Source organism: Cardiocondyla obscurior, linkage group LG12 (assembly GCF_019399895.1).
Source record: "Cardiocondyla obscurior isolate alpha-2009 linkage group LG12, Cobs3.1, whole genome shotgun sequence".
NCBI classification, from domain to species: domain Eukaryota; kingdom Metazoa; phylum Arthropoda; class Insecta; order Hymenoptera; family Formicidae; genus Cardiocondyla; species Cardiocondyla obscurior.
The window spans coordinates 1,895,945-1,917,926 of NC_091875.1; the positions used below are offsets into that span (position 1 = coordinate 1,895,945).

At 43.8% G+C, this 21,982-nt stretch overlaps 5 protein-coding genes across 9 annotated transcripts in view; 3 read left to right on the plus strand and 2 right to left on the minus strand.

The window, feature by feature from the left end:
- Gluclalpha (glycine receptor alpha 1) overlaps nt 1-5,386 on the plus strand; it is a 62,255-nt gene extending 56,869 nt beyond the window's left edge. The window contains exon 11 of the mRNA XM_070664894.1: nt 3-5,386. Within this exon, the coding sequence (XP_070520995.1) occupies nt 3-584 (582 nt within the window). The 3' untranslated portion in view covers nt 585-5,386. The remainder of the gene's footprint in view (nt 1-2) is intronic.
- Nucleotides 5,387-6,483: 1,097 nt separating this feature from the next.
- On the minus strand, nt 6,484-12,179 carry LOC139107336 (probable ATP-dependent RNA helicase DDX17). 2 transcript variants are annotated; one of them, XM_070664874.1, is made up of 8 exons: nt 11,884-12,179; nt 11,210-11,563; nt 10,463-11,116; nt 10,179-10,351; nt 10,033-10,092; nt 7,709-7,951; nt 7,424-7,618; nt 6,484-7,343 (listed from the first exon to the last, which is right to left on the minus strand). In XM_070664874.1, exons 1-8 carry the CDS (start codon nt 11,898-11,900, stop codon nt 7,309-7,311), a joined length of 1,731 nt encoding a protein of 576 aa, XP_070520975.1. In that variant the 5' UTR covers nt 11,901-12,179; the 3' UTR covers nt 6,484-7,308. The 2 variants fall into 2 exon arrangements, with proteins under 2 accessions (XP_070520975.1, XP_070520974.1); XM_070664873.1 differs by having other exon boundaries at nt 6,484-7,346; nt 11,884-12,178.
- Nucleotides 12,180-12,432: 253 nt separating this feature from the next.
- Nucleotides 12,433-16,913, plus strand: LOC139107343 (protein Loquacious-like). 4 transcript variants are annotated; one of them, XM_070664897.1, is made up of 7 exons: nt 12,433-12,663; nt 13,352-13,673; nt 13,750-13,891; nt 13,985-14,279; nt 14,901-15,050; nt 15,180-15,291; nt 16,615-16,913. In XM_070664897.1, the coding sequence occupies exons 2-7, from the start codon at nt 13,358-13,360 to the stop codon at nt 16,749-16,751; spliced, it is 1,152 nt and encodes a 383-aa protein (XP_070520998.1). In that variant the 5' UTR covers nt 12,433-12,663; nt 13,352-13,357; the 3' UTR covers nt 16,752-16,913. The 4 variants fall into 4 exon arrangements, with proteins under 4 accessions (XP_070520998.1, XP_070520997.1, XP_070520999.1 ...); XM_070664896.1 differs by lacking the exon at nt 12,433-12,663 and adding an exon at nt 13,004-13,223 and having other exon boundaries at nt 13,756-13,891; XM_070664895.1 differs by lacking the exon at nt 12,433-12,663 and adding an exon at nt 13,007-13,223.
- Mthfs (methenyltetrahydrofolate synthetase) lies at nt 15,336-16,547 on the minus strand. The gene is made up of 4 exons (XM_070664918.1): nt 16,159-16,547; nt 15,752-16,007; nt 15,623-15,670; nt 15,336-15,549 (listed from the first exon to the last, which is right to left on the minus strand). Exons 1-4 carry the CDS (start codon nt 16,267-16,269, stop codon nt 15,377-15,379), a joined length of 588 nt encoding a protein of 195 aa, XP_070521019.1. The 5' UTR covers nt 16,270-16,547; the 3' UTR covers nt 15,336-15,376.
- On the plus strand, nt 16,752-19,741 carry LOC139107021 (serine-rich adhesin for platelets-like; the record flags this gene model as incomplete). The annotated part of the gene is made up of 1 exon (XM_070664230.1): nt 16,752-19,741. A coding segment is annotated over one exon (1,521 nt), but the record flags the coding sequence as incomplete, so codon positions are not given.
- Nucleotides 19,742-21,982: the final 2,241 nt, after the last annotated feature.

Consider the following 21,982-nt stretch of genomic DNA (forward strand, 5'->3'; position numbering starts at 1 on the left):
AGCAACAGCAGGCTCATCGTATCGACGGCAACCCGCCGACTATGACGCAACATCATTCGTTGCCGCGTACGTATCAACAGGACCATCAACAGCACCACCACCATCATCATCAACTGCATCGTCATCAGCGTTACCATCCGAATCGCTCGCCGTCGCCGTCTTTCTCGTTGCTGAACGACGAAGACTGCGTCGCCGGCCGGTGCTCGCCGATGAGAACATCGCGGCATCATTCGCGCAGAAGCTCGGCGAGATCGTCGCCGTCGCCGTCGCGGTGGCCTTCGCCGGCCTCCTCGGCGTCGCCGTTGGGCACACCGTCGCGTACCATGTCGCGCGCCGCGACGCCTTCGCCGCCGATCGCGGTACCGATGTCGTCCGCGGCGCCGACGTTCGCGTCGGCGACGGCCCCGTCGCAAACACTCTGCGGTGAATTGCTGCGGAAAATATTCACCTGTCGTGCCCAGGGCAGCGCGAGGATCGACATCTTCGCGCGCATTGCCTTTCCCCTCATGTTCGTTTTCTTCAACTTCGCGTACTGGTCTATTTATCTGTTTCGCGGCGACGACAACGTGGTCATAAAGACATGAAAAAGAGCGTCAATGCGTATACGGGCACAGAGTCCCGAATGCGTATTCGAAGCCGAAGTTGTCGTGTTGGAGAAATCCTTGAAGAAACACCGAAGCAAATTTTATACACGCTCCGCTCCGATCGTTAATACAGTTTATAAAGATATCGCAAATTAAACCGCGCTTGCTCGACGAGGATCGACCAAAGGCATTTCGATAAAAAGATTTCTCCACTGCCCGAAACTAAAATATTCCAGGACGAGGCTCATCCAAGGCGGTAACGAGGACGTTGACGATGTTCGGTAGACATCTCGCGACGGTCAATTTTACGAGGACGACAACATCGTGCGTATTATATGTCACACAACGTACATACATACACATTGTAACACGTATATGTACACGCTTGCATGCGTGCACGTCGTACCTCACGATTCGCTCGGAAGACCGCGTGCCACAGACTGAACTAAAAGCGTAGTGGGCCCTGTATAGCCACGGCCTGTTAACAATTAAAAAAAAAAAAAAAAATGAAAAAAAAAGCGTAAAGTTTATAAGTATAACTATATCTACGTTGCGCGAGATTACGTGTCGTCGGACCGCGGGCGCGTTCGACGTTGCGAAATTAACGTCGGGCAGTCCGCCGGATCCGGTAAATTTTATTGTAAGACGAGACGAAATAACGCGCGATACGCTGACGCAGCGCGGCTCATTTCGATTTCCACGCGGAACTGCGGCGCACAAAATGCCTTGTCGTTTCGAGAAGTGACCGGTATTGTCTCGTGTCGCGCGTTATTTCCTCTCAAAACTACGTCAGATGTGCCCGAAGATCGGAATATTTGCGCCTAGATTATTAGAAGCTGTGCGTCTGGTAAAGTCGCCGAGTGTTCCGTTGATTTTCGGAGCGCACGAGACGGTCTATTGGTATGAGCTGGCAGGTTTATCAATCCTAGCGGTACCAAGAATTGCAGCCTCAGAGGCTCAGGAATGATCTTACGGTATTTTTTTATTTACCCCGTACAATTAAAAAGGAAAGTATCAGGAAGTAGCTGTTATGAAAGATGAAATTGGAGAGACAAAAGAAGTATTGTAATTTAATTAAGCCGGTGGATTTCAGAAAAGTATCCTGCTCTCCGCGTCACCGGTGACACGCAAAATGTCTTGGTATCGCTAGGCTCGGTCCTCATTCGGGCGGCTCTTCCTTTCGCGAGGGGAAACAGCGCTCACGGAAGCGATTATTAGATGTAAATTCATGAACGAAATTCGATGCTTTCAAGCAAATTTGTAGACGTGAACAGAATAGGAAACACAGAACTCCGGTATTTTCTTCCTGGCAAAGATAAGCCCGAATGAGGATTGACACATACGCGGGTGCGACTCGAGGGCGATCGCGGGCATGTGATACGAAGTATCGGCGAAGCGGTCGCGTCGCGCGCGCACCGCGTGCACCGTATTTCCTGTTTCCGCTGCCCCGGAGCGGCGTTCACCCGGGAATGATCCCCGGCGGCGCGGCACGGGGCTCTCCCACGTATATTGCTCAGAAGAGATCGGCGACGCCGCACCCGGAAATTTCAGCCGTCGACCAGTCCGTCGAGGAGCTGCGGTGTCGTCGACCTCGCAGATGAAACGAGGAGACGACGAAGACACGCAGAACGTGCTCACAAAGAGACAGAAAAAAAAAAAATAGAAAAAAAAAAACGTAAAAAAGAAAAAGAGAAAAAAAAAGGGTGCGGACGATTGTATTTTTTGAAACACAACGGGAGACGCTACCCTCGAACAGGAAACAGCATAGCACCGGCGTTTGCCGGCATTGGCAACGGCAAAATTCGACACCCCAGTGTTTGGTGGTGGACAACGAAGAGCGAGGGGTCGCGCGATCAAGGCAAACGACGCGTCGCGCCTCCAATTTTAAATCTGGGAAATCACCAGGAAGGCAATTTCAGCGAACGGGATGAATCATGTCGTTGCGCGACGCGCCCAATTGCACCCCCGTTCTTCCTCGTTTTGTCGTCGCATCTTCTTTTTATTTCGTGCACTCGACAGCATAGCGCGTGCGTAAGAAGCGAGTCTCGCGGGCTCATCCGTCCGCGAAGTCGCCGTGTATCTCGCGCTTCCGTAGAACCGCGTGTTGTACCCAAAGACAGACGCACGGATAAATTACTTCGCCTTTCTATTACAAAAAAAATCACGATTCATAAGATTGCATTCTCTGTAGCAAATAAGACCGAAAAAAAAAAAAAGAATCAATGTTCTAAGGTTTCATATAGACGAAATGAATCTGTCTCCGGATACGGCAAGCCTCCCTGGTTCTACGAAGCGTGAGGAGACCAGAATGTATATCACGAAAACGATAAATCGTCGTAAATGCAGATATAAATGTCATTTGTGGTGACTGTGTTCTTTTATAAACAAATCGCCGCACTTTTCGAAAACAATGCCGCAGAGATGCAGGGGATATTAACCCTCAAGTGAGACACTGGGTCACCCAGCACATTTATCAAACAGTAGACTTTTTAGAAACTTCTTTTTGTTTCTTTTAAATGTTCTCATTGTATCCTTCTTGCTTGATATTTAGCGTGTCAATTAAAAAAAAAAGAAAAAAAAAAAAAAAAACGCTGTAAAATTGGTGCATCAAGTTTCGAGTGTAAGCGAAAAGAAATAAAGAGGCCGGGATAGTGTGCCATTTGAGGGTTAAACTGCGAGGGTAAAGAGTTTATATTAACGATTCACACGCGAGATTGTCCGAATGTCATTTAGGCAGATTTCTCTAAATCCCGGCGAAATGGAAACCGCGATCATTAGCGTGCGAGAATGATTTTTTACGACCCCGGCGATCGAGGCGCACACCTGCACAGATCTGTTCGTGAAACTTTACGGAGAAGGGATTATTCCTTCTCCCCTTCCGCTCCCTTCCGCCCGTAGAGCAATGCTATTGCCTCGATAACGCCCAAGCGATTGATTAATTTTCCTGGAAATTCAATATTGAGCATTAGCGAAATCGGATAGATTCGAACGAGCACACATTGTAATCTCTCGACCCGTGACTCGTCATCGGGTTTACTCCGCCCTCTCGCTCCGCGCGATAGGGAAGGCCGGCACGTTTGCGTAGATTCGGATGCATACACAAGATGGATACGTAGAACCGGAAATGATTCGCTGTACTAGCTGTACGTTTACGTGTAAGATATCCGAACCAACGTGATCCAAACAGACTAACAATAACCGCGCGGTATTATCACGCAATATTAGCAATAATCGAAGGTAACATTCGGCCCTCGTTCGTCGTCGATTGTTTGATGTATTCCTGCACAGAGTAAAACCTAGACGCGTAGCGTAGGCAGACGAAACGACCAGCCGTCTTCGTTTTTTTTTTTTTTTCTTTCCGTATTCCTCGTCAAGTCATTGTGCTCCGTGCCTATTGCTTGTGTGGTTTGGATATAATATGCGTGGACAGGTCGCGGTTTGCGCGTTAACACTCGGCATTACCGGCTTCCGCGCAGAAGCTCCCGGGAATGGGCGCGATACCATGTATATTTAGAGATGTCTCTCCCCTGTGTGTCTACGGGAGAGACTTAAAGGGACACAAAGCCAGTATTTGCGAAACAATTGCACGTAGAGATCGGCGGTATAGCTGTCCTCGCATCTCGCCGACTCTACGTATAAGTAATCGCGGTGCGAAGGTGCGTTAAGCGAGCCGCTCGATAACGTATCCGCGCGCTGCATTAGCGAAGTTTATTCGATATTCGGCATCGCGCGTTCCGAAACGACGGACCGAAATAAGCAGCGAAATCTTGCAAGGCTAACAGGGATCGTTAATAGGACGATCTGCGTCTCGAAATCTTCCGCGCCTTCTTGAAGAAATGAAAAAAAAAAAAGGAAAATCTACCTCTACAAGCGTGTCGTCACGTTTCGCTTTATTTCTTCTCGAGCGAGGAGTCACGAGAGAAAACGATCGAGAGATTATGCCGGCTCGCGCGTAAGAGATCTCTCGACGCGTCGCGATCGTATAAAGCTACTGTAAACGAAAGAAGCCACCTTTCCTCCCAAGTTCTGTTTGATTTGCGTCACGCGGCTTATGTTTAATTGACAGATTAGTACGCTCGGTTGGCGCGTTTGATTTGCGAGGACCGCTTCCGATCACGCGTTGTCTCGTCTACCATCGATTCGCTTTCCCCTCTTCGAGAAAGGCCGGCGCTCCTTGGGTCTTGAAGACCAGGCTTCCGACTGTGTTAGCGGCCACGGACAATTGACTGACGTTTAATTATAGATCTCATTAAATCTGCTGCACGCACGCGCCAGCACACGTGTCACCGGTGGTCGCGTACCCTCCTCAGTTACAGCGCTTTTCCGGCGTCGTAATGGCAAAAGAAAAAAAAAAAGAAAAGATAAGAGAACCCGAGGCAGATATCCCGGAAGTATACTGGCGTCCACTGAGGAGGGTACGCGGTGACCGGCACTTAAGGACGACCTAAAATTCTCACTCTCACCCTCACATTCGTCACCTTGCTTGCTTGGAGTCACTTCGGTCCAAGCGAGATCGATCCGCACACCGAGAAATACATAGTGTCTCACCGTGGACACGCGTACACGCAAAAACTTATACAACAATACTACATATATGACCCTCGCACGCACACAAAGTACGATCCTGTTGTATCGCGGATATAAGTATAAGCGCGCCATAGCTCTCTCTCCCACGTCCGAAAGACACACCTGAAAGGGTTTTAATGTTATTGTTATATGCGTACGTTGTAATATATGTGAACGAAGCATGCTGAGCCCTGTAAAAAATAATAATAATAATAAAATCCCTCCTTTAACCCTAATTCATGCGAGGAGCTTGTTACACGCGTATGCACACATACAAATATTCGTGTCCTGCGAAAGGAAATCGCGTTATCCGTGGCGCGTTGTTGCATCGCGAGGATTACAGCGAAGCGAATCCGCAAGCGGCCTCGGCCGGCAGTTATCGTTCCAGCATTGAATAAGTTTCATTAAATTAAAGCAAATCACTGAAATACGTCGACGGCCGATAGAATTCCAGAACTTCCTGTAACTTTTAATCGTCGTTTCTCTGTTCGAAGATGCAATTCGGAGCCTTCGGCCGTGGCCGCGGAGGACCTCTCCTCGTGATCGCGATTCTTCGACGTCGATCACCTCCCTCTCCGATTAATCCCTTAAACACCGCGCTCGTCCCGGATAAGTATCGGCGAGCGGATTATTGTATGTTGTCCATAATAATCGTAAAAAGATTGTGTCCTCCTCCCCGATGAAAGCGGCGGAGAGCGATCGGCTCGAACGAGCACGAGAACGTAAGAAAGATATTGCATGTTTGTGACTCGTGGGTGCATTTAAGCGCACGATATTCCAAGATGTGTAACATAATAAATTTGTATCATGGCACTTAATCCGATAAAACAGCAAAAAGAAGAAGGAATCTTCCCACGTGAACTTATTAGATCGTCAATTACGCCGGTGTACACCTTATATATTGATCGAGTAATAATCATTCCTGTCGTCGAGTATTTTGTGGCCGTCAAATATCCACAAAGCGCAGCCAGAAAACGAGATTGACGGACGGAGAACAACCGGATTGAGAGGCTAGATGAGATTCGGTATTCTAAAATTATTTATTAAAAGTTAAGATCTTTAAGTATTACCACTGTAATTAAGATAAAGATTAAATTAAACATGACAGGCGAAACAAATATCTTACGTGAATCACTTTAGTTGTCACTCTCCCGTAGAAAGGTTTTTAGCGAAGAGACTTGCCGATCCTTTCATCTGCATTTTGTGCGAATAGTTTTGCTAAATCGCCAAGTGTCCGTTCGCGGATGTTGTCAAGTTAATAACAGGTAAGTGGCCACTGATACACTTGGCACTCCGTCAGAAAAACATCACATAAAAATGTGAACGTCGGATATTACAGTGCGAAATAATGTGGACATTTATGAATTTATTTATCACGTTGTTGAAATACTGTACATCGAATGTTACTATCACTTCGCCTAAAATACAGACGGATAAATTACAAATATAAGCGCGCGCTAGACATTTATAAATTATTGTGATTTATAAATACGTATTAAACACCGTTATACATTGGAAGTTTAGCTCGCATGATTGAAATTTATACATCATTCGCTCACATCAACCTCGTCACTTGTTATTGTCGAATAGGCGTGTGAGAGTCAACGTTATAAAAATGTATAAACGGTAATTTGCATATTGGACTTGCATCCCCTAATCTATAGACTTGGTGTATACTGACAGGAAGAAATTAGATGCAGCACGAATATGTAAAAGGAAGTAAAAGATACGACAGCACATTCCATCACTTCTATCACTAGCAAGTACACAGTAAATACATAGTAAATCTCTGCTCGAGTACATTTCGAGTATTGCATACGCGTCTGCGTCGAGTTTGTCTTACATTAAATAGTTCACATTAGAAATTCAAAACATTGTTAGCAAACTATCGATTATATCGCAGGATAAGAATCTCGCTGCCGAACTCGATGGAGTATATGCAACGCGCACTGAGTACAAACTAAAAACTGATCTACGTAAGAAATATAATTGGTGATAGTGCGTTCTATCGAGTTCGGCATAAAGGTGTTAATTTTCGTGAATAACGAACGTTCCGTTAATAGCTTATTTCACCTTATGTTCGTCAAAGATTAAAAAAAAAAAAGAAGAAATTACCTGTGTCGTAACACATACACATTCTTTATCAGCCGCTGGAAGATCATCTCTCGCTACTCCAGTAACTCTTGCCGATTACTTCTGAGGAGAAACGAGTGCTCGTTAGTGACGGTCTTCCCGCGCGAGTCAACAGTTCTTCGGATAGGATAGCGATTTACCGTTACGATTGCTGACGGGACTACGACTCCGCGAGTAACTGCGACTGTAGCTTCGACGACTACCGCGACCATTGCGTTCTCTGCTGTAGCTCCGACTTCTGCTTCGTGAGTAACTACGTTCTTTCCCGTTACGGCCTCCGCTGCCTCCACCGCCGCCGCCGCCGCCGCCTCGCGTTCGCCATCGATTTTTTCCACCTGCGAAAAATCAATTCAACTAGTCTTCACACGACTCAACTATATATGCAATTTTTCTTTTTTTTTTTTTTTCAGATGTTTTCGAGATACCTCTATTTCTTCCGTAACCGCCAGATTTGCTGTCTGCCAGCTCCAAAAGTTTCGGGTTTATCACCTGGTTCGCCTCCTTTAGTACTTGTATTAGGTCGTTGGCCTTGTTGGCGTTGTTAGGCGTGAAGAAGGTGTACGCCGTGCCGGTCTTCTGTCGGCGGCCGGTACGACCGATACGATGGACATAATCTTCGGAACAGGAGGGGTAGTCAAAATTGATGACAAACTTGACGTCTTCAACGTCTGAAATTAAGAGTTGGCATTAGACGAGCCGGTTCTTCGCAGAGTTCCAGCGTTCAGGACAGACATGGGTTAAGAAAGTAGTGTCGCGAGAATTGTGAAACACCGCGAGACGAGTAAGAGTGGAATATTGCCGAACGATTGTAACGTTCAATACGCTTCCCGGGAAGCTAAGTAATAATTCGAATTGTAATGTCGCTTCTTTTTTCGTTTGCTAATGATTAAAAAAAAAAAACTTCATATAAAGAATGCAATTAATAAGCAATTTCTTGAAATAATATCGTTTTTAAATCATTTAATATGTACTTATTTATTTAAAGAACGTTTAACGTAAAACAAAAAACGAAAAAAATCAAACCGTTGAACCGAACGATCCTGATCTTTTTTAATTTTTAATTTTCTTTTTCCAAATACCACGAATCAATCTTATATTTTGTCGCAAGTTCAAGAAATAAAAAATAAAATAAAATAAAATATCACAATTGTCATATATAATATAGCTAACTAAAATATAATTTAAAAAAGACCAGAATCGTTGCATGACAAATTCATGTGATGATACAATAGTTAGTATGACAAGATGCGGCTGATGTATAATGTAATTATCACAAGGACTAGAAGGAAAGAGGACCAGAAGATGCATACAATTTAAAATGGCAGGTTTATGAATGTACGCATTTATACTCGTATACATACGCATACATGTGCACAGATAGACGGACAATGAGCTTGGTCTCGACAAATATTACTTACAAATGAGTAGCAATCACAGGAGCAGACTGATGCGTGTGTACGCACATGTATTTCTGATATATATACGCGTATACAGATCCATGTGTGACGTGTGTGTCTGTATGAGTGTCCATGTACGTGTGTATGTCAATTAATCAAATTTGAACTATGTAATACTAAAATATTAGGCAGTGGGCGAGTGTTTCGCTAGCAACGTACGGGCAGGGCCTGGCTATTTGCGCTCGCTCCAGCTACTGCCTCCGCCACTCTGTCGCTACAGGCGCAGGGCGCAGGGCGCAGGGCGCGCTAAGAGAGGCTCTGGCATATCTGCTATCACATGCCACCGCCTCAACGGACCAACGTTGTTGGTTGTCTGATTAGCTTGAGCGTGCCAGCGCAGGGGACTCTATTCTGGCAACAACGACCTGGCCAGCCAGCCCGGATGGCGTACAGCGCAGCGCAGTAGGACTGATATCCAGTATGTAGGTAGGTAGGTAAAGTAGTAGTAGTAGTAGTAGTAGTAGGTAGTAGTAGTAGATCCCGATTTGGCCCGGACTTGGCCCTTCACACGCGATTGACGGACGGACGGATAGAGGCACGGCGTCGCGGCCAGCGCAGACAATGCAAACCAGTGCACCACCGAACAAAGAGCGGCGGCGGGCACCCCGGACATGCTTTGCATTACCCAGCGTGGGCCTGCGCGCAATGTGCCTCTGCAATACAAACAAAGATCCAACCGCGTTAGCTGTATGGTTACCTCCAACCATCCTCCTGTTTCAATGGCTTTGGTTTCTTTCTTTTGCCCTATTTCTTTCCTATATTCTTTCTGACTTTAAACTTACAACGCGTTAAAATTGTAATGTCCCGTTCGTGGAAAAGTGACATTGCATGTAATGCATTTGACAAATTATATTTACAAATTAAGTTAAATCAAGGCTGGTTCTTACGCAAGAAAATTTTAACGTAACATTTGGTTTCTGTTATTCGCTGCATACATGCGATTTGGTTTGTCTACGATCATTAGAAACTATATAAGATCGACTTGTAACACTGTACTTCATATTTTACAAAATTATATTTCTGAAACTCGCGATTCAAGAAATACTTGTATGCAAAGTTGCTTATATATATTTTTTTTTGTCTTTAACGGAACATTACAGTTAAGATTTGGTAAACTTTTAATCAGAATAAAGCATTGTAAAAAAAAGATTTAAAAAAATTTAATAATTATAGGGAAAAATTAATACCGTGAATATTAACCATCGTTTTTCGTTGTTGCAGGAAAAAAAAATCTGACTGATAATACACGACATCGTTGTGTTATAAATAATCGATTTACTTTAATGACTTACCAAGACCGCGTGCGGCAACGTCTGTAGCAACGAGAATAGGTGCTTTGCCTGATCTGAAATCTGTAAGTTAAATGTTTGTATATTTATATGCGCAGTCAAGATTACTTTTATAAAAATAACAATTTTAATGAAAAGATATTGAATACCTTGTAAAACCCAATCTCGCTCTTGTTGCGTCTTATCGCCGTGAATACAAACTGCTGGCCAACCATCGCGCTTCATTTTTCTCGTTATCTCGTCCACTCTTCGCTTCGTTTCGATAAAGACTATGGTTTTATTTTCACTTTCCGCCATTATTTCTTTTAATAAAGTACTTAATCTATAAAAATGTGACATAATAGCTTTTTCCTTCGAATTAATATTAACTAGCTTAAACCGTAACTGCAAACGAATTAAACAAGTCACGATCTCTCAAAACTTTTATACTCACTTAGTCTCTTTTTCGTAATCCTGACATACGTCAATTATTTGTAGTATATTATGATTCGCTGAAAGTTGCAAAGAACCAACGTTGATTTGAGCATAATCTTTAAGAAAGTCTTCGGCTAAGTTTTTTACTTCCTTAGGCCATGTGGCTGACCACATCAATGTCTGCCTGTCTGGCCTAATTTGCTCTATGATCTTTCTAATTTGCGGCTCAAATCCCATATCCAACATCCTGTCAGCTTCATCTAATACCAAATACGTACATCTTTTCAAATTTGTCTTTCCAGACTCGAGGAAATCTAGTAATCTACCGGGCGTGGCGATGACTATTTCTACACCGCCATCCAGATCTCTAGCTTGAGCACCTTTCGGCGCTCCACCATATAGGCAAGTGTTTCTGATGCCAGACGAATGTCCGAAATCATCAGCAACCTGTTGAATCTGTTGAGCGAGCTCTCGTGTAGGCGCCAAAACTAACGCGATAGGTCCATCCTTGCGACTTAATTTCGGTTGGCTATTAATGTGAACTATCGCGGGCAGTATATAAGACAACGTTTTTCCCGATCCTGTGGACGCAATGCCCACCATATCTCGCCCACTTAATGCGATAGGCCATCCTTGCGCCTGAATCGACGTAGGTTCACTGAAACCTTGTCTTCTACAGCACAGAACAGAAAAAAATTTAGATAACTTGTTGTAATTATAAATTACAAAACGTTAAAATTTATCCCGTGTAGCATGCATCGCTTACTTGATCTCTCTTAGAACATAATCCGGGAAACCAGCCTCATCAAAGTCAAAAACGGGATTCGGGATGCTCTTGCCTCTGAGAGTGATTTCCTTCTCAGCTCTGTATTGTTCAACAATACGGGGATCCCGATTCTGTACCGCGTCGTGAGGAATATAAAAATCCTTTTTGAAAGGTTCCAGTCGGCTTAGATCCCATCTTGGTTTCCTCAAATTTGCTCCTGGTTGTCCTCGATTGTTGCGACTGCTGGATGGTCTATCTCGTCCACCGCTGCCACCCCAGCTCCTTCTGTCGCGCGGTGACCTGCTCCGCGATCTGGTACGCGATCTGCGCCGTCTGTCTCTGTCACGACTACGGCTGAAATAAAGTATACATTTTAATACACATTATTAAAATATATTTTAATGCAATTGCGAAGGTGTATTTCGTGTCAACTAAAGAGTAAAAAGTCACAGAAAATAAAATCGGGACGTTCGTCCACAGCTTCCATACGCGACGAAGGTAATCCCTGCAAGTGTCGCCGGCATGTATCGCGCGGAAAAGTACAGATATAAGACGTTCGATCTTTGTAAGAGAAAGACGAGCCTTTCACGCCGCAAGGCCTGCAAGTGGTTTTTATAAGTAGGCAGCGCCTCCGCCGAGTCGCTCGCTCGGATTACCCTCGCCGTGTCGCTTACCTCCTGTAGCGGCCCATGCTCGCGGTCTCCTCGCGCGGATGATGCCGTCGATTGTAACGTTAAACGACGCCACTCGCGAGCGTACGAGCCGCGGCACCTCACATACGGTACGTCAAGACAACGCGACCGAATCGGAGTGAGTGACGCAGAGGGGAAAAAAGTGACGCCATTGACGCAACGGTGATGTAGACGGGCACGCATTCCTCCGTTACCAGTACATCTGCGTATGAAAAAAGAATACCGATCAAAATCACCGCTAGGCCATTTCTTTAAATTACAAATGACTTTTCGTACGGGAAATTATGTCCCGCGACTTATCTTCGTTCGTTGTCAATTGACCAAATTCACGGCGATGCGATTAGCCGCTCCGACGGAAAGACTCCAACGGGAAGACTCGGACGTGCTCCAACGGAATAGCTCCGAGTCGCTAGCGCGTCGACCGGGCACCCGCGTATAACTCCTTACCTCCGCTCCGCTCTGCATTACCGAACGTTCATCGAGTCAGCCTGTCGGCCTGCTCTTGGCGACGCTCGGCGGCGCACGCATGCATAATCCGCGAACGGTCACGGGCACCCTCACAGATACCGCAGAGCTGCGAACGAGGAAGGGATACTCCGCTAACCAGTGAACCATTTTTCTGTCGTCAAACGGATCAAGCTTTTTGTGAGACTTGGATCGATCACAAAAAGCGGGATTCGCTTTTCGCATAGGAATTGGCCTGACGAGCGAGCCGGCTGGACATACTTCTCTTCTCCGCGCAGCCACGTCTCCCCGAAAAACGTAAGTGCGAAAGTGCGAACGGCGTGTTTGCCGTCGGTGTCTCCCCCCCCGGTGACTTTAGGCCCGCACGAACGGGCCGCGTTCGCGAGCGACGTACGCGTGTTCGCGCGCGCGCGCGCGCGAATTGTCCGGCGGCCGCGGAATCGCCGTCGACGGCGTCCCGGCGAGTTTCACGCCGTATTTCCGTTACGGTTAATCGATGGGTTTTATAACAATCATGGCGGCCATGCCGGTCCCCCGCGCGGTCCCGACGCACCGTCAGCCGCGAGGAAGATCGCCGGGACGACGCTCTCTTCATCCCGTGGACCGCCCGGCGTCCCATCCTTGCCGGCGCGTTTAATCCTGCACCGACGACGACGCGACACTGCCTCAGTTGCCGGAAATCCGAGATCGCCAGCACGGCGATTTTTGATATTTATAGCCGCGAAGCTTTCGAGGGACGTGCTAATTAACTACTTTTTGCGCTGTCACTGCCTGATAAGTTAAATACAAACACGAGGATGCGAGATGGGCTCCGTTCCGAGATTTCCGAATGCTACCTTGATTACTTTTTTGGACAGGTAAACGGTTGGTAGAGTGTCGTTATATTTTGCTATTTGCGCCGCAAACAGGCCTGTATATCGTCACGCTGAGTGTCCTGACATTGGAGAAAGGTTACAGAGTTATAAACACATCCCGTTGTTTTCAGAACACAATGGAGGAAATGCATCAACCACCGCAAGTCGGGCCTAACATGATCGCTGGTGTGGGCGGCGTTCCTAATCACTCAAACAATGTCAGTCGGCGTAATCGAGTTCGCGTAACGTTGCACTCTATGATGTTGGAGAAGTTGCCACTCCACGAGGCAGCGCGTTTAGAAATGAAGTCGTTACCCAGCAAAACACCCGTCTCTGTTCTTCAAGAATTGCTCTCTCGCCGAGGCACAATACCGAAATATGAACTGGTCCAAATCGAGGGAGCTATTCACGAGCCTACATTTCGGTATAGAGTTACCGTCACGGACGTCGTTGGTTCGTATAATACTCGTTGCGCGTTTTGTTCTCATAGACACAGGTGCAATTGATTGATAAGTGCATAACTATTCAGAGGCAGATCCAATTGTTTCAGCAATGGGGACTGGAAGGTCCAAAAAAGAAGCAAAACATGCTGCAGCAAAAGCTGTTTTGGATAAATTAATCGGAGTAAATACCGATGGTGTAGAATCCCCACTTCCAAATAGTTTGCCCGAGTAAGTTCACTTAGCGCGGACTGCAATTAATGTAAAAAAAAAATATATATATATATAAAATTTTTATCGAAAATTTATTTTTTTTTGTTATAGCTCTCAAAATTTACAAGAGCTACAAACATATGGAGAAGAAAAAATAGTAAACAATCCCATCGGAGCCTTACAGGAAATGTGTATGTCGCGCCATTGGCCACCTCCAAAATATACGATGGAAGGTGAAGAAGGTTTACCTCACGAAAGGCAATTCACTATTGTTTGCACAATCCTAAAATATCGCGAAGTCGGTATGGGAAAAAGTAAAAAAGTTGCAAAGAGACATGCCGCTCACAAGATGTGGCAAGCTCTGCACGATATGAATAATCAAGCTCCCAGCGTAGATGAAGATGAGGTATGAACTTGAGTTCTAATTCTATTAAATAATGGAAGTTACTTATTCTTGCATATCAATTTTTATTTTATTCCTATTTATTATTGGCATTATTTATCTTGACGTTTGAAATATTTCCACCACCTGTATTTGTAATTAATCAAAATTATTTCAGAGATAAACACATTTTTTGTTCTTTAAAAAGCATAAAAATATTTTAAAAAGACAAAAAGTACTTGAAATATGCACGATTATAGAGATAAAACTCATGTCAGAAATAGGAAAAAAATAAATAATTTGGGATTATTTTAATTATGTGTGAGTCTGTGTTGTGTGTGCACGCGCGCATTTGCGTATGTATGAGTGTGTGTGTTTAGAGAAGTGGAAGTGATTTTGGCTTTACTGCCACTCGATGTAATATGAGCTATCTTTCCGATCTGTTTAAATCTATAACGGACCATCGCTTATACATTCGGATTTCAAAATAGATTATTTAGTTCTGTATATTTCTTTTTGAGAATAATGCTTAGGTCATATCCACTTCATTTAAGTTTCTATATTAATGTGAAGTAGCTGTGAATAAAGCATTTATATGTGCTTAACATGAAGTTTTACATGTTATATATTAATTGTCCATTATAGATTGTGCAAAGAAACGCAAACGTGAGTGCCCGTTATGCCGATCTGAAAGGTAGCAAAATTTCGACACTGACAACAGTACATAGTATCCAAGTTTCGAAATTTCACAAGAGTCTCAAGTCGTCCACAGGTGTTAAGCTTTTTCTACTACAGGTTTGTATCAATGTTCGCTGAAGTGCATAAAAGAGTAAAGGATCTTTATTCGTTTGTTGTCAGACTGGGGAAAAAAAATAATAATTCGCCGAATCGATTGCGGTACAAATTATTATAATTTTGTTGCAGAATACTTGTTTCAACGATGGGGATGTAAATTTGGTACAGTTTTTACAAGAAATTGCATCAGAGCAGCAGTTCGAAGTAACTTATGTTGATATTGAAGAGAAATCTATCAGTGGTAAGTTGTTCTTGACACAAAGTTTTATTTTAGACTTTAGATAATTAACTGTAGAATAAAATTAAATTTTTTTTAATTATATTATTTATTGTCCAGTAATTACAATATCAACAGGCACATCATTCTCGTTAGTAGGAATGTCTTTTCGTATTTGTTCCTTAAATCCTATTGCAATTAAGTATGGTTTTTCGTTTTGTTTTTGAAAACATTTTTTCAAATACTTATCGTAATAACCCATTCCATGTCCCAGACGTTTTCCTAATTAATAATAAAGATAAAGCAATTGTGTGCAGGATTAAAAAATGTGTAATATTTATTGAGCGAAACTCACCGTCCATCGTGAAAGCAACACCCGGTAAAATTACTAAATCTATTCCACCTAAAATAAAGAATTAAAATATTTAACAGTGAATTTTATAACAAGCTTTTTATTATAAATTATATTTATCATAAAATTTACCTGTTTCTAATGCATTTTCACGATATTCAGTAGCGCTTGGTTGTTTAATGTTCCATTTCGTGAGAGGCAATGTTTCGTAATCCTCCATTGACTTTAGTTTTACCATTTCCATATTTTTTCCATGATATTGCGGCACGAACGCTTCTTTTCCCGTATCGAATATATGTTTCAAGATGGGCAGAGTATCAATTTCATCCTTAGTACTTAAATACAAAGATATTCTTTTACTATTGTGATATTGTTTCAATAGGCATAACTAAAAATAAAGTAATAATTCATTAATATTGCAAATATTACGATTTAGATATAATAAAAATGTATACAGGCTGCTTTTTTATTGCAACATAACCTCTTCCACAAATCTCTGGTTTGAAAATTATTGGTCCATTAATTTTTGTTAAACTTACCTGTTTGAACACATGTACTGACTGCTTTTTCTTTTCCTCTAGATTAATATTTGTGAGAATGTCCTTGATTTCTTTTCTCAAAGCACATTTAGCTGATGTTAAGGCTGCCATATTGCAGATTTCTAGCTCATGGATTACTCTTACATTAGAAGTGGTAGTTTTATATTGAGAAGCGTAATTTATCAGTATATTACAGCTTTTTTTTTGTCTTTATCTGTGTTGACCATAACGTTACGCATACAAATTCACTGATCTTTATGTATATATCTATGATGTATTACAGTATCATATGTTATCTGAAATCATGGTATTAACTTTCAAAAAAAGATTTAAAAAAAAAAAATAAAATAGACTTTTATCTAGACTGTCCGAAGTGTTGCTCAACACATGTTAACGAGATAAAAATGATAAACAATGCAAATGTACAATTTTAATGACATTTTGATTTTTTTTTAGGTAAATTTCAGTGCCTTGTGCAACTGTCTACCCTGCCAGTGGCAGTTTGCTATGGTTGCGGCGTGACTAGTAAAGATGCTCAAGCCAGTGCTGCTCAAAATGCTCTGGAATATCTGAAAATCATGACCAAGAAGTGAGCCAGCGCTTTGCTCCTGCCAGGTGTCACCATCACCTGCAAGCCCCAAAATCTGGCGTCTAATAATCAGAACAATAACACCGACATTAAAGTATTATCGGCCAACAATCAGATTGCTGAAAAAGGTAAACGACATAATCATACGGGAGGTAAAAATAAATCGTCCAAATTACCTGTCAGGGTAGCTAGCACCACGAACAGCAAAGACACTTCACTGCACACCATCGCGACGTCCGGGAGCTCGATCGTCACTGGCAAAATCACCTCGTCGATGAAAAAGCACGACGGTAGCAATGATACTTTGAAATCTCCGAGCGAATCGCACAACACGACGAAGAGCGCGTCGATTATCGTCTCAAAGCAATCCAGCAGTTCCACATTCAGTAATGTACGGCCTGTCAGTACCTGTATGAGCAATACCGCGCACGACACCTCGATAAAAAGTTCAAAGGACTATACAGCACCAAAAAAATTCTCAAGTGAAACGGACTCGAGCATAAAGAATTATTCGATCCAACCAGATTACAAGGAGTCGATGAGCAGTCCGGATTACAAGAGCACTGGCATCGCTGGATCGATGGCCTCTAATCTGCCGTTAAGGTTCGCAACGCAACAGTCGTCCACCGCGACGCCGGTTCTGCACAGGGAGATTTACACGCCGTCCAGTACGTACACCCAGTCCGCTTCTTGTCAAAGGAACGACAATAACACCGCGTTCGCGATCGTGCGCAAGGCAATTGAACAGAACTCGATGCCGAAGATGGCACCAATCAACTTTCCGCCGTTGCGCGCTCCGCAGAGTATCGTTAACGTGCGGCATCCGTTATTGACGGACGCGCGCATCAAGCACGGTAGCGAGACAATCAGCGGAGGCGGCAAGTCCAAGCTCAATGTCGTGAGCTCGATCCAGAGCGGTGGCGTAAAGGACCTGGGCGATCACACCGGGCGTTCGCAGACTACGTTCCACGGATACGGCACTTCGCCAATTGCCGCTGGCATACCGAGCATGCAGAATCTCAGCAACGCGGTGACGGCCAGCATTCCATCGTACCCGAGACCGGAGCCCTTCCCGCAGCCGCCAGTGGCGAACATGCTATTTTCCGAGACCGCCGCGCAGTACCCGCAGTCGCCGCCGTTCAATACTGCGCCGATCGGCCAGCTGAACCAGTATCAAACTTACGACCCGGGCAGTTATCCCACGACGCCGGTCAACGTTAACACGGTGATACCGCAATTCTCCGCGGAGAGTTCGATCCCGTATCCGCAGTACGAGAACCCGCCGCAGTTCGTGCAACCGAGTCACTATCCAACCGCTGACATGGCCAGCGGTCAGTACCAGTATCAGGCCGCGGCGGCGGCTGCTGCGGCAGGAGTAGGTCAGATACAGGACTCGTCCATATTTATACAGAGTCTTCAGAGCACGATCGCGGTGACGGATCAATACACCACGCCGAACTACGCCAGGACTGTCAGAACGGAGCTGATAACACGGCTGAGAAGACCACCGCGATTCAACAAGTGAAAACCTTCACATCTTTATTTCAGGTTTATTTTAAACACGATACTGAAACTTGGGAACAAACTATCGCGCTTTCTCACATTATTATGATTCGTGAATGCTGGATGGAGTTTATAAAATAGAACTCGTCTCCTTTCATCCGTTTTCTCTGACGTTCAGAAATACTTTGTTGAGACGAGTTGTCACGTTAAATCGCCGATTATTTATCGTTGTGTTGAGCGTTTCGCAGATATTTCGCGTGTACGCGAGGTTTGTCAGATTACCTTACTCGCGCTTTAATCGCAAAAAAGAAAAAAAAAAAGATATGGTAAAACTTATTTCAATTTATGATCCAGTTTGAAATAAATTTTAGCCAATCTGTGTTGAGGACACGATCGTTCGAGCGGGTGGCCGATACTTTGGCAAATTTGCGCAGACACGAATACGCGGCCGACGTTTTTGTTGGCACATCTAAAAAAACGATGCATTTTGCTGCAAGCGAGGAAAGATTTTGGCTTCTTTACATCGTAAGAGTGACACGGCAGGGCATAGTGAGTTGAGCTCAACTGTAATTTTACAATGTAATGTATTCTGCAGCGTGAATCTTCAGAATGGCGCGATATACGCAAGAGCACGCTGTTTACGAAGATGTACCTAAATTAAGCTATACGCTATCAGAACGGTGAGCGTCCCGTTTTCGATTAAATTATTATTATTATTTTTTTTTTTTTTTCCAAGTCACGCGCACGAATTGCGCGAAGAAAGGCAGAAGGTATGTGAGTAGCGCAGCGGCGCTTCAGAGAGAAAGAGAAAGAGGATTAAAAACAGGAGAATGGAGAAAGGAATTATCGCCTCATCTGTGTGGCGATAATTCCTCTCTTTCTTCGATTATTGTATAAGGTCTAGTTTTAATGAATGATATTCTACAAGCTATACTTTGCATAGAACTAGTGGAAGTTTTCCAATACTAACATAATACTTAGCTTACCGCTATGTTTTTAATGTGCTTCACTATTTGTATATGGGGTGGTGGTGTAATGATGTCTGAGATGAGTGCACGCAAGAGAGATTACTTTAGGTCCACGAGGGGGGGGGGGGATAAAGAAACCCGCAAACGAAAGGCAGAGAGCCGTGTGGCGATTTTTATTATCACGTAGAGGTGACGCGTGTCGTTTCGAATTTTGCTCCTATTTACCGCGAAACATTACATCTCCACTAAGCGTATGCACAGTGCAAAAAGAGGAAGAAAAAAAAAAAGACAAAAAAAAAAAAGTAGCTTTGCGCGGCGATCCGAATGTAGCCCAGTAAAACGCGTGATCGCGGATATAAGGAACTATAATCTTTCAGTGGTGTATGTTTTTTCCTTTAGTATAGGTAGCTCATAAACTCATAAGCATCACATATTAATACGCGTGTAAGGACTTAATCATTAAGGATCCCTCGTTAAAAGTACGCATGTCGAGTCTGAGGTGTAGGTCGAGTGTGTGACGAACCTTTCGGATTTGCCTACGTACCAATTGACGTGTTAACCGGATGAGACCTTTTATACTAAATGAAAAAGAGTAACATCGCGAGATATACAGTAGACGAACACGCGAAGCGCGTCAGGCGGCGGGACGGCTCGACCGGGAGAGCATCCGGTCCAGTCGTCAGCCGTTGCATTTCACGGATCGTGACATATCCCTCTGGCCCGTCGAATAAATCTAGAAACGCGAAGAGAACGCGGGTATTTTTCATCGTACTTCTAGATTCGTTTGAATTATAACTTCTAAATTTATTTGGAATTCACTTCTGGTTCTGATTCTGAGTCATCGTATTTCTTCACAGTCCCGCGTTTCCGGGAAGCGGAGGAGATACCTCGTTCATCGGGATTAGACAGTTGCTGTAGGACTTGGAAAAATGATTTGATAGATTTGGTGTAGCACCAATAAGTGATAATGATTTTTTTTTGTTTTATATCTTTTGTTTTCTTTTTTTATTTTTTAATAAAATTATATCTGCGTGTGCATACGCCCTTTTGAGTTGCGATGGTTCAGGAATTTCACGGTAAAAAAAGAAAAAGAAAAAAAAGAAACTGTTGTAGTTTATAAGTAATATATTTCTTTTGTACATAGTGCTATGTAGAAGTGGCACCAGTAAGATAGTGCGAAAAAAAAAAGAATAAATGAGAGAGAGAAAAAGAGAGAGAGATTCACTAGCGTTATAAGTATAAGGCCGACAGCGACGTCGATTAATACTGATTGCGATTGTACATATTTTCTTTTGTAGGAAACAGGAGAGAACTTCTTATCTCATCGAATATCAATATGCACTGAAACTGAATAAGAAGTATTATCATAAAGTATCTCTCAGGATCTCCTTAAGTCACCCAGGATTCGCCGGTATCTGGGATCAATCAGTGCTAATTGGCGTTGTCGCTACGATCGAGCTTCCCGGTGGAAACTGCAGAAACGAAATCATGTATGCGCACCTCCTTCGAAGAGCGACATTGCAATTTTTATCATGTTTCTGTAACGTTCCGACACCCTTGTATGTGTGCGCGCGTTATCAGAGAACGAACGGACGGATGATATTATTTGCGTGGCCCAGGAAGCGTGTGAAACGAGAAGGCAGGGGTGAGAAGAGATAGAAACCCGGGGGAAGATACTAGGTCGAGCGAGCCGACATAAGGACAAGACTCGCCTGCGTGATTGCGAAAGAGTGCGTGTATGCAATAACGTATATCTTTGGAAAATAGGCATTATTTACATGCAAAGTATAGAATGTGTATGTGCGTATAGACATACATTCGCTAGAGCGGGACGACGAGCACGCGGCTTCTCGTCTCCTTTACTTTCCGTACGGAAGAGATAATGATCCGTGCCATCGGCTGGTGGTCTCGGCTCCTCGGTACCGGAGACCTCCGTTTCGGTGCCGGGGTGTTTTGCCGGTCTATCTCGAGATTTCCGCGAGTCGAAGTCAATTCGAGAGACCAAACGACGCGACTTAATGGTCCCCGACGTTAAAACCCATCAGTTATAACGTCTTCTTTTTTTTTTTGTGATCTTGTTTTTATTTTCTCTTTCGGTACAATTACTCGCGTAATAATTTGCGATTGTTTGTTCGGATTTCTCCGAGGAGTGTGTTCCCCGGCGACAGGCGAACCAGTTTTCTAAGATTTGCGAGCGACTTTTCGACGTGGGTGCCAAAGCGTATGTTAAGATGTTTTTTTATAGATTACGATTAGTTTCTACGTGATTTAAGAGAAGTCACACGTGTTTCACGGGACTGATGCTCGCACGAAGTTAATCTTAACGCGCACGTTCCATTTTTTGTGCGGAGTAGATTGGTGCGCTATTGCAAAGAGAAAAAACAAGTGCGAGGAACGTTAACTATACTTCACCTCGTCGGAATTCGCAGCGGGCGAAGGAAAACTGGAGTGGATTGTCTCTTCGCGGAGTTTTCCCGAACAATCGTAAAGTCAGTCAAATTTTTTGCGTCTCGGATATAATCAAACGAGCTGTTAAAATTGTACTGTTTCGGCGTTATTGTTATATTTTTGTTTAACAAATTAATGGTTGACGTTCGCGATAATCTTTTATTGTCTTTCAATGAGCGAGAATACGAGAGGAGAAAAGCGAACAGAAGCTTCATCGTAAAGCTAAAGACTTTCCTATTCGATTCTTTCATTTTTATTCTGTCCAGATTTCGCTTTCTTTATTAGTCTTTGTCTCGATAATTTTTCTATTATTTTA

Coding starts and splice junctions, on each gene's coding strand:
- LOC139107336 (XM_070664873.1), bottom strand. Junction 11,117..11,209: donor TATGTTCTAAGAGAGATCAA/GTAAGCGATGCA, acceptor TCTGTGCTGTAG/AAGACAAGGTTTCAGTGAAC. Junction 7,619..7,708: donor CGGTTACGGAAGAAATAGAG/GTATCTCGAAAA, acceptor GATTTTTCGCAG/GTGGAAAAAATCGATGGCGA.
- LOC139107343 (XM_070664895.1), top strand. CDS start 13,164: ATGCGAGATGGGCTCCGTTCCGAGATTTCCGAATGCTACCTTGATTAC. Junction 13,674..13,749: donor TACCGTCACGGACGTCGTTG/GTTCGTATAATA, acceptor ATAACTATTCAG/AGGCAGATCCAATTGTTTCA. Junction 15,051..15,179: donor TTAAGCTTTTTCTACTACAG/GTTTGTATCAAT, acceptor ATTTTGTTGCAG/AATACTTGTTTCAACGATGG.
- Mthfs (XM_070664918.1), bottom strand. CDS start 16,269: ATGGCAGCCTTAACATCAGCTAAATGTGCTTTGAGAAAAGAAATCAAG. Junction 15,671..15,751: donor TGAAAATGCATTAGAAACAG/GTAAATTTTATG, acceptor TCTTTATTTTAG/GTGGAATAGATTTAGTAATT. Junction 15,550..15,622: donor TGTTGCTTTCACGATGGACG/GTGAGTTTCGCT, acceptor ATTATTAATTAG/GAAAACGTCTGGGACATGGA.